The 12,348-nt window shown below is 36.8% G+C and overlaps 1 protein-coding gene across 1 annotated transcript in view; it reads right to left on the bottom strand.

Moving 5' to 3' along the window:
- Positions 1–31: 31 nt before the first annotated feature.
- The window catches only part of LOC127973071 (serine/threonine-protein kinase pim-2-like), a 59,365-nt gene continuing 47,048 nt past the window's right edge, over positions 32–12,348 (bottom strand). Inside the window, exons 4-8 of the mRNA XM_052577101.1 lie at positions 2,981–3,031; positions 2,516–2,891; positions 2,230–2,406; positions 513–590; positions 32–171 (exon numbers count right to left, since the gene is read on the bottom strand). Coding sequence (XP_052433061.1) covers positions 32–171; positions 513–590; positions 2,230–2,406; positions 2,516–2,891; positions 2,981–3,031 — 822 coding nt within the window. The remainder of the gene's footprint in view (positions 172–512; positions 591–2,229; positions 2,407–2,515; positions 2,892–2,980; positions 3,032–12,348) is intronic.

Here is a 12,348-nt window from a genome sequence, read left to right as displayed (position 1 = left end):
AGCAACATCTCCAGTTGTTAATATTGCTGCCTCAAGCCAAAGGCACAAATGCTACCAGAGCTTGCTGGCCCTGCAAGATGTTAAAGTGGATGGACGAAGACTCAGTTCTTCCTGGAAGACGAAACATCTCCACAGATGACACTTTCAGAGTGACCGTGATCGGTCTTGCACCTGGAACAAAACACAGAAATTAGCTTTATTGTTAAATTCATTATTAGAACAGATGCTGTTTTTAATTGTTTTTAGCTCATCTTAGGCGCAGTACCTAAAACCAGTCATGATGAATAATCCTGTCAGATCAAGCTGACGTTCTGGCTTTTGCTGCAGAAAGGAGCAGATCAAATGGCAGCATTCTGTGCAGAAAGATGGAAGAGACGTCTGATTATTACTGTAAACTACATTCGCTCTATTCCAAGCTGAAAGCTCTTTAGGTCAGTAAAACAGGATAAATTGCTGCATTATCCATATGCCATCTCCAGTTAATTCTATAAAGTTTTGTAGTAGAATTGTACTTGTGGAGAAGAACTCTGCTTCTGTCAAGCCAGGTTTGGACCAGGTGTTCATGTTGGTCCTGTAGATGCTGAAACTATCTAGAATATATCCACACAGCATTCTGAACAAGAGGATGCTCAATGCTGCCTCTGTTTGTGTCACACAAAGTGGAACGCATCCATGCAGTGTGATAAACGCTGGACGACTGACGAACTGTAGACGTCCTGAAGGTCCTTCCAGTCCAGTAGCTTAATAATGTCCATCACTGCATTGATAGGTCAACATTTTGGGGAAGGGCCTTGGGCTCTTTAGACTGGATGAAAGAAACATTTTTGGCCTTTTTTTAAATTTATTTTTTTATAAATAGTGATTTTTACTCAGTCTTGGGTAATTAATATTTCTATTGAAAAATCCCTTGTACTCACAATACTGATACTTTCCACTTGTTTTGACTTTTTGACAAATTTTACTGCTACCTGATGGAAAAAACAAAAGAACAATTAATATACCAGAGGATGAAATACCATAACAAATCAAAAAAAAAAAAAATATATATATATATATATATATATATATATATAAATTTAAAGTGTGCATTTTCATCCTACATTTAAAAAATAATATTATATATGAATTTGCAATAGAAGAACCATTCAGGGTTCTCCAAAGAACATTTCAGTGATCAGTTCTTAAAGGTGGGGTAAGTGATTTCTGGTAGCCAATGTTGATATTTCAAATCACCAAAACAAACACGCCCCTACCCCAAAAGGGTGTCGCCCCTATTTTAATAGTTCCGCTCCACACATATGTACACAACCCAGACAACGATTATGGTGGAATCAGCTGTGGCAGCTGGCCGAGGGAATGATGTCATCATTAAGTGAAAGCAATATGGTTTGCGTATACTATTTATTTTAACAACATATTAGTTCTGTGAATTAAAGCAAAACCAATGTTACTCGCCTATCGAGAAGAAACAAAGCAACCTCGATGCGGATCGAAGGCCTTCACGCTTCTTGAGTTCTCTTCAGCGATGTAAAGCTGATCCAATATTTACACGGGTTCTACTTCTTGCCTTATCGTAAGCCATCTTTTGTTCGGCAGATGTTTTTTTTTTTTTTTTTTTTCATCTCTATCTTTCTGTCATCATTTGGCTTGGCTAATGTCTGTCCTGTGCACTAAGCGCTCTCTCTTTCGACCCCATCATGAGTAGACACGCCCCTTACTGCTGATTGGCTACATGTTTGTTTTGGTACTCTGTCCGACTAAGTTTTCTAAAGCATTTTTGAAAAAATACATACCCCACCTTTAAAAGAACCATTTTATTCTTATTGTGATTTAAATATTTAATTAATCTAAATAAACTTTTGTGCAGTGGATGTTGAAAGGTTCTTCATGGAACCATTAGATGCCAATAAAGAACCCTTATTTTAAAGAACAAGTCTAACAAGTCTAGTCAAATCTCAAATCAAATAGTTTTTAGCTCATCTTAGGCTCAGTACCTAAAACCAGTCATGGTAAACAATCCTGTCCAGATCAATCCGACGTTCTGGCTTTTGCTGCAGAAGGGAGCAGATCAAATAGCAGCATTCTGTGCAGAAAGATGGAAGAGATGTCTGATTATTACTGTAAACTACATCTGCTTTTATTCTAAGCATCAAAATCTGCTGCATTATCCATATGTCCATCTCCAGTAAAGTTTCTGTGGTAGAGTTGTACTTGTGAAGAAGAACTCACCTTCTGTCAAGCCAGGTTTGGACCAGGTGTTCAAGTTGGTCCTGTAGAAGTCATAACTATCTGGAAAGTGTCCACACAGCATTCTGAACAAGAGGATCCCTAAAGACCAGACCGTCGCTGGCTTTCCATGGAACTCCCCCTTCAGTATGTACTCGGGAGGACAGTACATAACTGTTCCTGGAGGAAAAAGAGTTTGTCTGGTGTTTTAGTCATTACCACAGCATGTCTTCTTACCGTTAAGTATTGAGTAAACTGATTCACAAGAGTTTTTAGAGATAAAACACACCACTGAAGCTTGTGTAGGCAGATTCTGTCAGGACACTGCCACATCCAAAGTCAATTAGTTTGATTTGGAGGTTCTCCAAGTTTATCAGCAGGTTCTCCAACTTGATGTCCCCATGGTAAACTCCACGTCTACAACATGCACTGGCGGCTAGTGTTGCCCCAAACATGATGAGCTTCGCTAACTTCTCATCGATGCTGCCTCCATTGCGTTGCACAAAGCGTAAAACATCCATGCAGTGTGAGAAGCGCTGGACGACAATGACGTAGAAGTTCTGCTGGTCCTGCCAGTCCAGCAGCCTAATAATATCCATCACTGGGCCTTTATTGGCCAGAATTGTCAGGGCGACTTCTTTGGGAAGGGGCTTGGGATGATCAGGCTGGAAGAAAGAAACATTTTATAATGTAGAATTGGAATTTAACTCAGTTTTGGGAAAGTGTGTCTAGTCTAGTGAAAAATCACACTCACAATGCTGATATATTCCGTGTGTTTTGTCTTTTTGACGAATTTCATTGCCACCTGATGAACATAACAAAAAAACAATTTATATGTGTAGGATGCCATAAATTATTTAAAAAACATAGCCAAAGCATTAATTTTAATCCTACACTCTTAAAAATAAAGCTTCTCCAAAGAACATTTCAGTGAACACTTCTGAAAAGAAAATTTTTGTCTTAATGTGAAAAATATTTCGATCATTCTTCATGAAGCCGATACAGAATCTTTATTTTTAAGAGTGTAAAGGCCAAGAGCAGTTGATGTTAAGTAAAAATAATCAAACCTTAAGTCTATCTTCTAAACGAGTCGCATTATAGACGGCGCCAAATCCACCTTGACCCAGCTTGCTGCCAATTTCATATCTGCGGCAAATGTTGTCTATTAAAAGATGAAAATAAAAATAAAAACAATGTTTAGTGGTACTGGTTTAAAGATAAGGGCATGTGTGTGTTATGTTTGGGATTGTGGCAATAAACTCACCTTCAGGTCTCGTGTCCACTTCATTGCTGTCCAACTCTATCATCAGAGGAGACACTTCACCTTCTGTCACACTGACTGGAGCATCGTGGTCTTGAGTTTGGAGGTCTTTCTGCACCAGAGGCTCAGCAGCAGGAGGGACTTGAAGAACACTGGTGTGAGGTTCCTCGAGATCAGTGACCTCTACAGATCTGCAGATGGGCTGTTGAGGCTTCTGATCTAAAGAGGAGAATACCAGCACAAGATGTTAGGTAGCAGTGACTAAATAAATAATAAATACATTTCATACCGACAGAATTTGATCACCTATTAAACATGCAAACATAACTATCCTGTTTCACTCTTACATTTCGAAGTAGGCCTAATGTATTACAGAAGAGAAGCTAAAAAGACTGTTTTACAATCATGGGACAGGAAAGTTCCCATAGATATTCATATTTAGGTGTGAATAATTAAGTGACACTTAAATATAAAGCGCTCCAGAAAATGAATTGCAGTTTTTACCGTCGGTTCTCCCGGATGTTTCTGTCTCAGTACCTTGGTCTTTCAACTCACCCTGACCTGAGCTCTTGATTTTGGTAATTTTTTTCCTCAAACGGGAAGAGAACCATTTTAAGAAGTGGCCCACTTTCTTTTTATTGTTCTTCTTCTCGTCTTTCAGAGGAGAGGTGGGAAGCACAGTTCCCTCCCCTTCATCAACAGTCTTCTCATCAGGCCGATGAGGATGATGTTTCTCTGCCGTGTCGGGGCTGGATTTTGGGGGTTTACTGTGAGGGAGGTCGTAGACCTGCTCGCTCTCAATAAACGGTTGTACTCGTGAAGTACTTTGCCCCATGATAAATTTCTGTCGTGTATCAATCAGACTTCAGCAGCAACAAACTGAGAAACCTAAATGAGTGAAGTGAGGAGCTCTGTACGGTTACGGTTATAATACTCGCGCAACATTCTAAAAGTTCTAAGTTTTTTCTGACATCACAGTGGCTCTGACGTAGCTGAGGAAATCGAAAAAAAAAATCAGCGTCTTTTTTTTTTTTTTTTTTACAGTAGCTAGCTTATTAAATTCATCCGGCTAAATTGTATAGTTGTTGTACAAATACACACACACACACACACACTACGGGCCTTTGAAATAGACTCTGTGTAATTTAAATAAATTATTCTTGGCATGCTATATTAGTTAAATATTGCATTACAGAGTAAAACAGTATGTCATATATGTTTGTTATTAAAAAACTGGACTGAATAATTTTTTAACCGATTCTTTGAAGTGATTCAGTTAAATGACTCGGACGCTTTACCAATACTGGAAGTTCAACCAATGGGACGCTACGTACATGTGACGTTATTAGAGCAGCGTGAATGTCAAAACAGAAACGTGTGAGACTAATCGAGCTGTTATAAAAGTGCATTGGTTTAATTTTAATAATCTATCAAAAATTACATTTCATCCCAGTACTGGACGTGAAATGTGCCTTCACTGAAAGCGGAAGAAGCAGAGAAATCGAAGCTGGATCCAGACTTTCATGAGCCTCACTCTCTGCTGACATGATGATGTCGTTCACATTACAGCGGATTCCTGCTTTCAGCTCGGCGTTGTTCTGTCGATGTAAATCAAAATCCTTTCAACGACACTGCAGTCGCAAATTATCCGAAAATCTGAGAGTGCTCTCTCAAGCAACGAGACGGGGTCAAATGTTAGAATACAGGTGAGAACATTGTCTGACATTGTTTTATAAAGGTGTTTCTTCAATTTGGAATCGATTAATTAAAGCTACCAGATTTCATTTCCCCCCTCTACGCTAAGGCCAGTTCAAAGCTTATATTTTTAACAGTTTACTATGCATTCATCATTTATTTTAGCTAATTGGACTTATTTTATTATAACAAAACCGTTCTTACCCCAAAAGGGTCTCGCCCCTATTTTAATAACTCCGCTCCACACATATGTACACAACCCAGACAACGATTATGGTGGAATCAGCTGTGGCAGCTGGCGGAGGGTATGATGTCATCATTAAGTGAAAGCAACATATCATTAATACATATAGAGAGAAGTATTGGCACATACAAAGAGAAGAAATGTAAGTTTTTTTTTTCATCCCATCATTTTCCATGTAGTAATTTCCATCTCAAATATTAATTTTGTCCTAATAAAGTTTGTGTGAAGTTAAAGTAATTATTTACCAAAAAGAGCATGCTTGAAATGAAAGATGAGATCAATTACAATTTACAAATAAATATTAATTGTGAACAGAATATTATATTATTTTATGCTTTTAATTCCAATCAAACTGTATAAACATGCAAAAAGTGTCAAAAAAAGTTGTCAATTGAACCTCTTTTAACTAGCATATTTACTTAAGTACATCTTCTTTTCGGTCCTGTTTTCGTTAAATTCACCAACATATCAGAATATTTAAATATGAAAAATTTAGTTGGGTCAAATGTACAAACACGATTGCAAAAAAGATGGGACACTGTACAAATTGTAAATACAGAATGAAATTATTCTGATTGACAAATTGCAATATTTTATTCAGAATTCAACACAGATAACATATCAAATGTTTAAACTGAGAACATCTGGAGACTGAGGAGACAAGTTGCTCAAGTTTAGGAATAGGAATACTGTCCCATTCTTGTCTATTACAGGCTTCTATTTGCTCAACTGTCTTAGGTCTTTGTCGCATCTTCCTCTTTATGATGCACCAAATGTTTTCTATGGATGAAAGATCTGGACTGCAGGCTGGCAATTTCAGTACCCAGATCCTTCTTCTACGCAACCATGATGTTGTAATTGATGCAGTATGTGGTCTGGCATTGTCATGTTGGAAAATGCAAGGTTTTCCCTGAAAGAGACGACGTCTGGATGGGAGCATATGTTGTTCTAGAACTTGGATACCTTTCAGCATTGATGGTGCCTTTCCAGATGTGTAAGCTGCCCATGCCACACGCACTCATGCAACCCCATACCATCAGATGCAGGCTTCTGAACTGAGCGCTGATAACAACTTGGGTTGTCCTTGTCCTCTTTAGTCCAAATGACATGGCGTCACAGTTTTCCCAAAATAACTTCCAATTTTGATTTGTCTGACCACAGAACAGTTTTCCACTTTGCCATAGTCCATTTTAAATGCGCCTTGGTCCAGAGAAAACACTTGTGCTTCTGGATCATGTTCAGATATGGCTTCTTTTTTGACCTATAGAGTTTTAGCCGGCAACGGCGAATGGCACAGTGGATTATGTTCACCGACAATGTTTTCTGGAAGTATTCCTGAGCCCATGTTGTGTTTCCATTACAGTAGCATTCCTGTATGTGATGCAGTGCCATCTAAGAGCTGAAGATCACGGGCATCCAGAATGATTTTCCAGCCTTGAACCTTATATACAGAGATTGTTCCAGATTCTCTGAATCTTTGTATGATATTGTGCACTGTAGATGATGATAACTTCAAACTCTTTGCAAATTTTCTCTGAGAAGCTCCTTTCTGGGAGTTGGGGGAATTGGTGATCCTCTGCCCATCTTGGCTTCTGAGAGTCACTGCCACTCTGAGAGGCTCTTTTTATACTCAATCATGTTGCCGATTGACCGAATAAGCTGCAAATTGGTCCTCCAGCTGTTCCTTATTTGTACATCTAACTTTTCTGGCTTATTGCTACCTGTCCAAACTTTTTTGGAATGTTTTGCTATCATGAAATCCAAAATGAGCCAATATTTGGAAAGACATTTCAAAATGTCTCACTTTCAACATTTGATATGTTATCTATACTCTATTGTGAAGTTTATGACATTTGTGAATTATTACTTTACTTTTTTACTCACAATTTGTATAGTGTCCCAACTTTTTTGGAATTGGGTTTGTAATATAAAAGTAATCAAAAATCGGTGTGATTAGATTATCTAATTTATGTTTGAATCTCTTCTTTCTCCTTTCATTTATGTTTAATTCGATGTGTTGAAATGCATAACGCTGAAATGAAGTTAAAAGGAAAATGGTAGATATAAAAATGAAAACCAACAACAATTAATAAGAAATAAAAAATAAAAACAAATACTATTAAAACTAAAACAGTATCACAGTGATACTAAAATAACAATGATACTGTAGTATACACTGTTGGGATACAATGGGTTCGATCCGTCAGGCCACAGAAAGACAACCTCTTCTTACATTTGAATGATGGAAGTTCATTGCAACTTGTTGCCAAGCGGCAGCCTCCCACTCTCTCTCGTGAAGCCCATACAGAAGTTACTTAAACTGTAATTTGTCAACTAGCCGCTAGAGTCTGGCTCCAAAAGGGAGTCAATCCCATAGACTCCCCTTGTTAAGATGCCCACCTTTACAGCAGAAAAAAAAAACATGTTAAAAATGGTTTAAAAAAAAAAAAATATATATATATAGGGCTATATAGCTAATTTTGCCCTACATGACAGCTGTGAGGAGGTGAATTGTTTTTTATAACTCATGCATTTAAATTATATTAAGCCTTAAGATTCTGCTAATTGCACAGCCACTTGAGTGACAGGTGGATTGACACTGCTGTCTCCGCTGTTGAGCTAGGTGGGCGTGGTTTCAGCAACCAGCTCCCGCCTTTTTGCCCATTTTCAAATATCCGGGAGTGACGTGCAGTGATGCGCCGTCAAGATGGCGAAGGGCTCATCCGCCTACTCTTTACTTCAAAAACGCTCTTCGGAAACCTATGGGTAAGGTCACTTGAATACCAGGTGCTTTTCTCTCCATGGTCTTTGAGCTGGAACGAAAATGAAATACTATTTCAAACATCATGCAAATCTTGATGTAAAGTATACACTGACTCCCCTCACAGCCACACACACAAAAAAAAAGAATGTCATTGCATTAAATAACAAAATAACAAACTAAGTGACATTCACTGAAAGGAAATCTACAGTAGCACAAGCAGTGCTCCAAACTAAGACTAAAACATTTGTGACCAAAAATAGACCAAGTTTTTGCTGAGGTCGTCCTATGTATGTACGTTATTGCTTAAAATTTGCATGCAATGCCTTTTTTTCCCCCCTTTTTTCACATCTTTTATGTCTGCACTTAAAGCTGCGGTAGGTAACTTTTGACGCTCTAGCGGTTAATAAACAGAACTGCTTGCGTCTTGCGGAAGAACATCGTAGCCGGAACTACTTCTCTCTGTTTATGTCTATGAAGAATCACAAAGGTACTGGGTTACTCCGCCGCGGTATCCCCGAAGTAATCTAAAATAGTCCGAATATAAACACTTATTATAGGTGCACCCTAGTGATTCAGGACAGGCTAAAAACACGGTTTGGAAAATGGATTCATGGTGTACTCGCTTATTATATAATTTTTTCTACATTTTGAACACAAACAAAGTTACGGACCGCAGCTCTGATTGGTTATTTTTTACCGGGAGCGATGGAGTTTCTGCAAATGGCAATAGGACCACTGGGAGGAGCCAGAGGAGCTTGATTTTTTTTCACAGATTATCTGTCTCATATTCTGCTGTCAGGACATAATGACAGGTTTAACAAATATGTAAAAAATATTTTTTTACAAAAGTTCCCTACAGCACCTTTAAACCTAGACGATGCATATCAAAGTTTGATCATGTTTGGAAAATGTTGATCAAAAACATACTTTTACAAACAAACTGACCACCGACCTCTACTTTGAGACACCATTTTTATTTTTTAGCTCAACTGTCAGAGAATCGAATGCACAGGATTGTGGGATATCAAAGGCAGCGGGGATACATCTGTGCTGCCTTTAAAAACCGGCCAGATGAATGCATCTCAGGAGACAGAAACTTGAAGCTAACACTGAATTTGGACATGTCTTGATGCCCTTCTACATTGGAATACGTCCTCCGAAGACAGCATTTTTCAGTTTTTGGATGCAGCCCTCATCTGTGCTGCACAGCGAGTTAGTGCCTCAGTTCAAGTGGCAATTAACCCATTTAAACTTTCTCTTTACTACTATAGTACATAATGAACATGAATTACCTTCAAAAGGTATGCTATTTTATAAGAAAGCCTACAGTACAACAGTTTCAAACTGCGGAAAACATGTAAAGCTTGTAAACATTGCAATGTACTGTAATATGCATTTACCTCAGGATAACCCTTTGGTGTCCATAAACTCATCAGTCAGCTAGAAAAATAACCATAAAGAGGTGCATTTTGCTATATTTAAGTGCCATTATATAAAAATAAAGTTTTTTTCACAGAGCCATTTTTGGTTCCACACAGAATCATTTAGTCAAAGGTTCTTTAAAGAACCGTCTCTTTCTGACCTTTTTAAAATCTGAAGAACATTATTTTGCCACAAAGGACCTTTTGTGAAAAATAAAAGTTCTTCAGCTGTGTAAAAGGTTTTTTATGAAACCATTTAGACATAAAAGTTCTTCTATGGCTTTGTTAAGCACCTTTATTTTTAAGAGTGTATGACAACATTTACAGGATGAATTGAGGAGGAGCCCAAACTACACTCCGTGGCCAAGTGATGATTACGGTCCATGATATCGGTACAGATAATGAACATTTCTTTGTGACTGTATATTTCAGTTTGGAAAAGACATTTAGTTTCCACTTTAACCAAACCTTAGTTCCCAGGTCATCTATAAGTTGGATTAAAACGCTGATAAAGTCAAGAAAAGAGAAGACATGAACACATGACAGTATGACTGAAATGTTAAAATGTAAACAATAATAATAATAAACTTATAAAATAAATAAAACGCGTGTATTCTGTGGCACCTAAAAATTTTTATTTGGCACCTAAGGTTTTTGTTACAGGAGACAATGCTCCTTCCTCGAAGCCCTGAACACAAGCAAAACATAATCAATTCACAAATACACACACACACACACACACACACACACATATATAGTTCCAGCTTCAGCAAGACAAAAAGTACACCTGTGTAAATCTGTGGAAACTCATTTCTTATATCCAAAAAAAGTAGTAAATAAATAAAAATGCACCTTTTCATTGGCAAAAAAGGCAAGAAAATGTAACTCTGATTTGTTTAAAAAGTCTTTGGGTCCTCTGTAGATGTATAGTTTTGATAAATCCTCCCTTCTTGTCAAGAGACCTCATATTTGGCTGTGCTGTTGACATCACTGGCACCTTAGAGAAGAGCCCAAGTAAGAGACAGAATATGGAGTTACATGCTCAGCATTTTAAAGTGCAGTGGTGTATAAAGTACCTGAAAGTCATTCTCAAGTAAAAGTACAGATATCTTATCAGAAAATGACTTTGGGAGAAGTTTAAGTCACTGTTAAGAATATTGCTTAAGTCTGTGAGTATGTGATATTTATTGTACTCAAGTATGAACAGTTTTTTTTTAAATCTTAAACATACTTTAGTATTGAAAGTAAAAGTACAAATGTGGGGGAAAAAAAGAAAAGGATTTTTGGGTAAGAATAAGCACTTCTTCCAGATGTTTAAATAGGCCTAATATTTTGTTTTTAACATAAAATATTGAATGCTGATATATGAAATAATTTAAAACATGAAAAAAAAAGTCTAAATGTGAAATTAAAACTGCCAGCAGGTGACAGCAAGTGAATCGTTCAAAAAGCTGATCTATTCAGTATATAAACACTGTGTATTGCTCAGAGACGCAAAACAGTGCTGTGATCTTTGATTGGAACTATTTTCGTTAACAAAAATAAGCAATATTATGTCTAAAATGCAAGTCATTTATTTCTTTACTGAACTTTTATTAAATTATTAATGTGTTCATGTATGATATACAGGTCCTTCTCATACTTAGGGGAAATGTATCAGAGTAAAAGTATACATTTTAATTAGAAAATGTAGTGGAGTAAAAGTAGAAGTTTTACTTTTACTTTTCTACCTTTAGAAATATTTTTACTTCGTTACATTACACCACTGATAAAGTGTTGGAGAATGCAATCCTGTGGTGAGTCTTTACTTTGAAAATGAATCCGTCAGATAAAACTGATGAAAAGTGATTAATAAAAGTCATGATTAGATCACGGTTAATATACTGATCCAGTATGTCTGCTCTAGGACTTTCCATTCAAGATAAAGGAGCGTCATTCTCTGGAGTATGTCAGGCAGTTTCCTCACCTCAGATGCCGAACAAATGCCTTCAGCTCTTTGCTCAGGATCCGCAGTGAGGCTTCTGCTGCGATCCAGTCATTCTTCAGAGTAAGAAGTGATCATTTACCGTTTAAAGATTGGCATCAGTAAGATTTCTCCGTAACACTTTATAATAACTGCACACTATTAATCATTAATTAAGGATTAGTAAACAGATAATTCATAATTTATAAAGCATTAATCGACAGTAATAAGCAGTTTATAAATAGAGATATAAATGCTTTATTCTTGATTTAAAACCATATCTATAATGTGCTTAATAATTTTATTTTCATACTCCGTAATTTATCATTTCTCAATGAAGTATAGCATTATTTACCTACCAGTTATTTAGGAGTTGCCAGTGATTCATAAGATCACAAGAAATGTAGTAAATTCAAGTAGTCATAAAGCATTTAGTAGTGGTCAGTTAACTATTTATGTGAGCTCATCTAAAGTGAGTCTAGTTAGCATTTATAAAGGATATTTAAAGGCTCAGTTATCTTCTAAACAAAAAACGGAAACAAACACCACAGTGATACAGAACATAGAAATATTAACAGCCTTTAAATCTCATTTGTAAAAGCTTTACAAGGCATAAATAGTCCTCACTTTAGCTGAGCTCACAAAAATAGTTAACTAACAACTACATATGTTTTATAACCACCTGAATTAACCCTGAATTACAGTAGAAATACATGTTAATAAACCATTTATTAACACTATAAGTAACTATTACTATATGTCTGAATACAAAGA

Source organism: Carassius gibelio, chromosome B15 (assembly GCF_023724105.1).
Source record: "Carassius gibelio isolate Cgi1373 ecotype wild population from Czech Republic chromosome B15, carGib1.2-hapl.c, whole genome shotgun sequence".
NCBI classification, from domain to species: domain Eukaryota; kingdom Metazoa; phylum Chordata; class Actinopteri; order Cypriniformes; family Cyprinidae; genus Carassius; species Carassius gibelio.
Note: the sequence above shows the minus strand (reverse complement) of the source record. Positions and strands in the feature narration are given on the sequence as shown.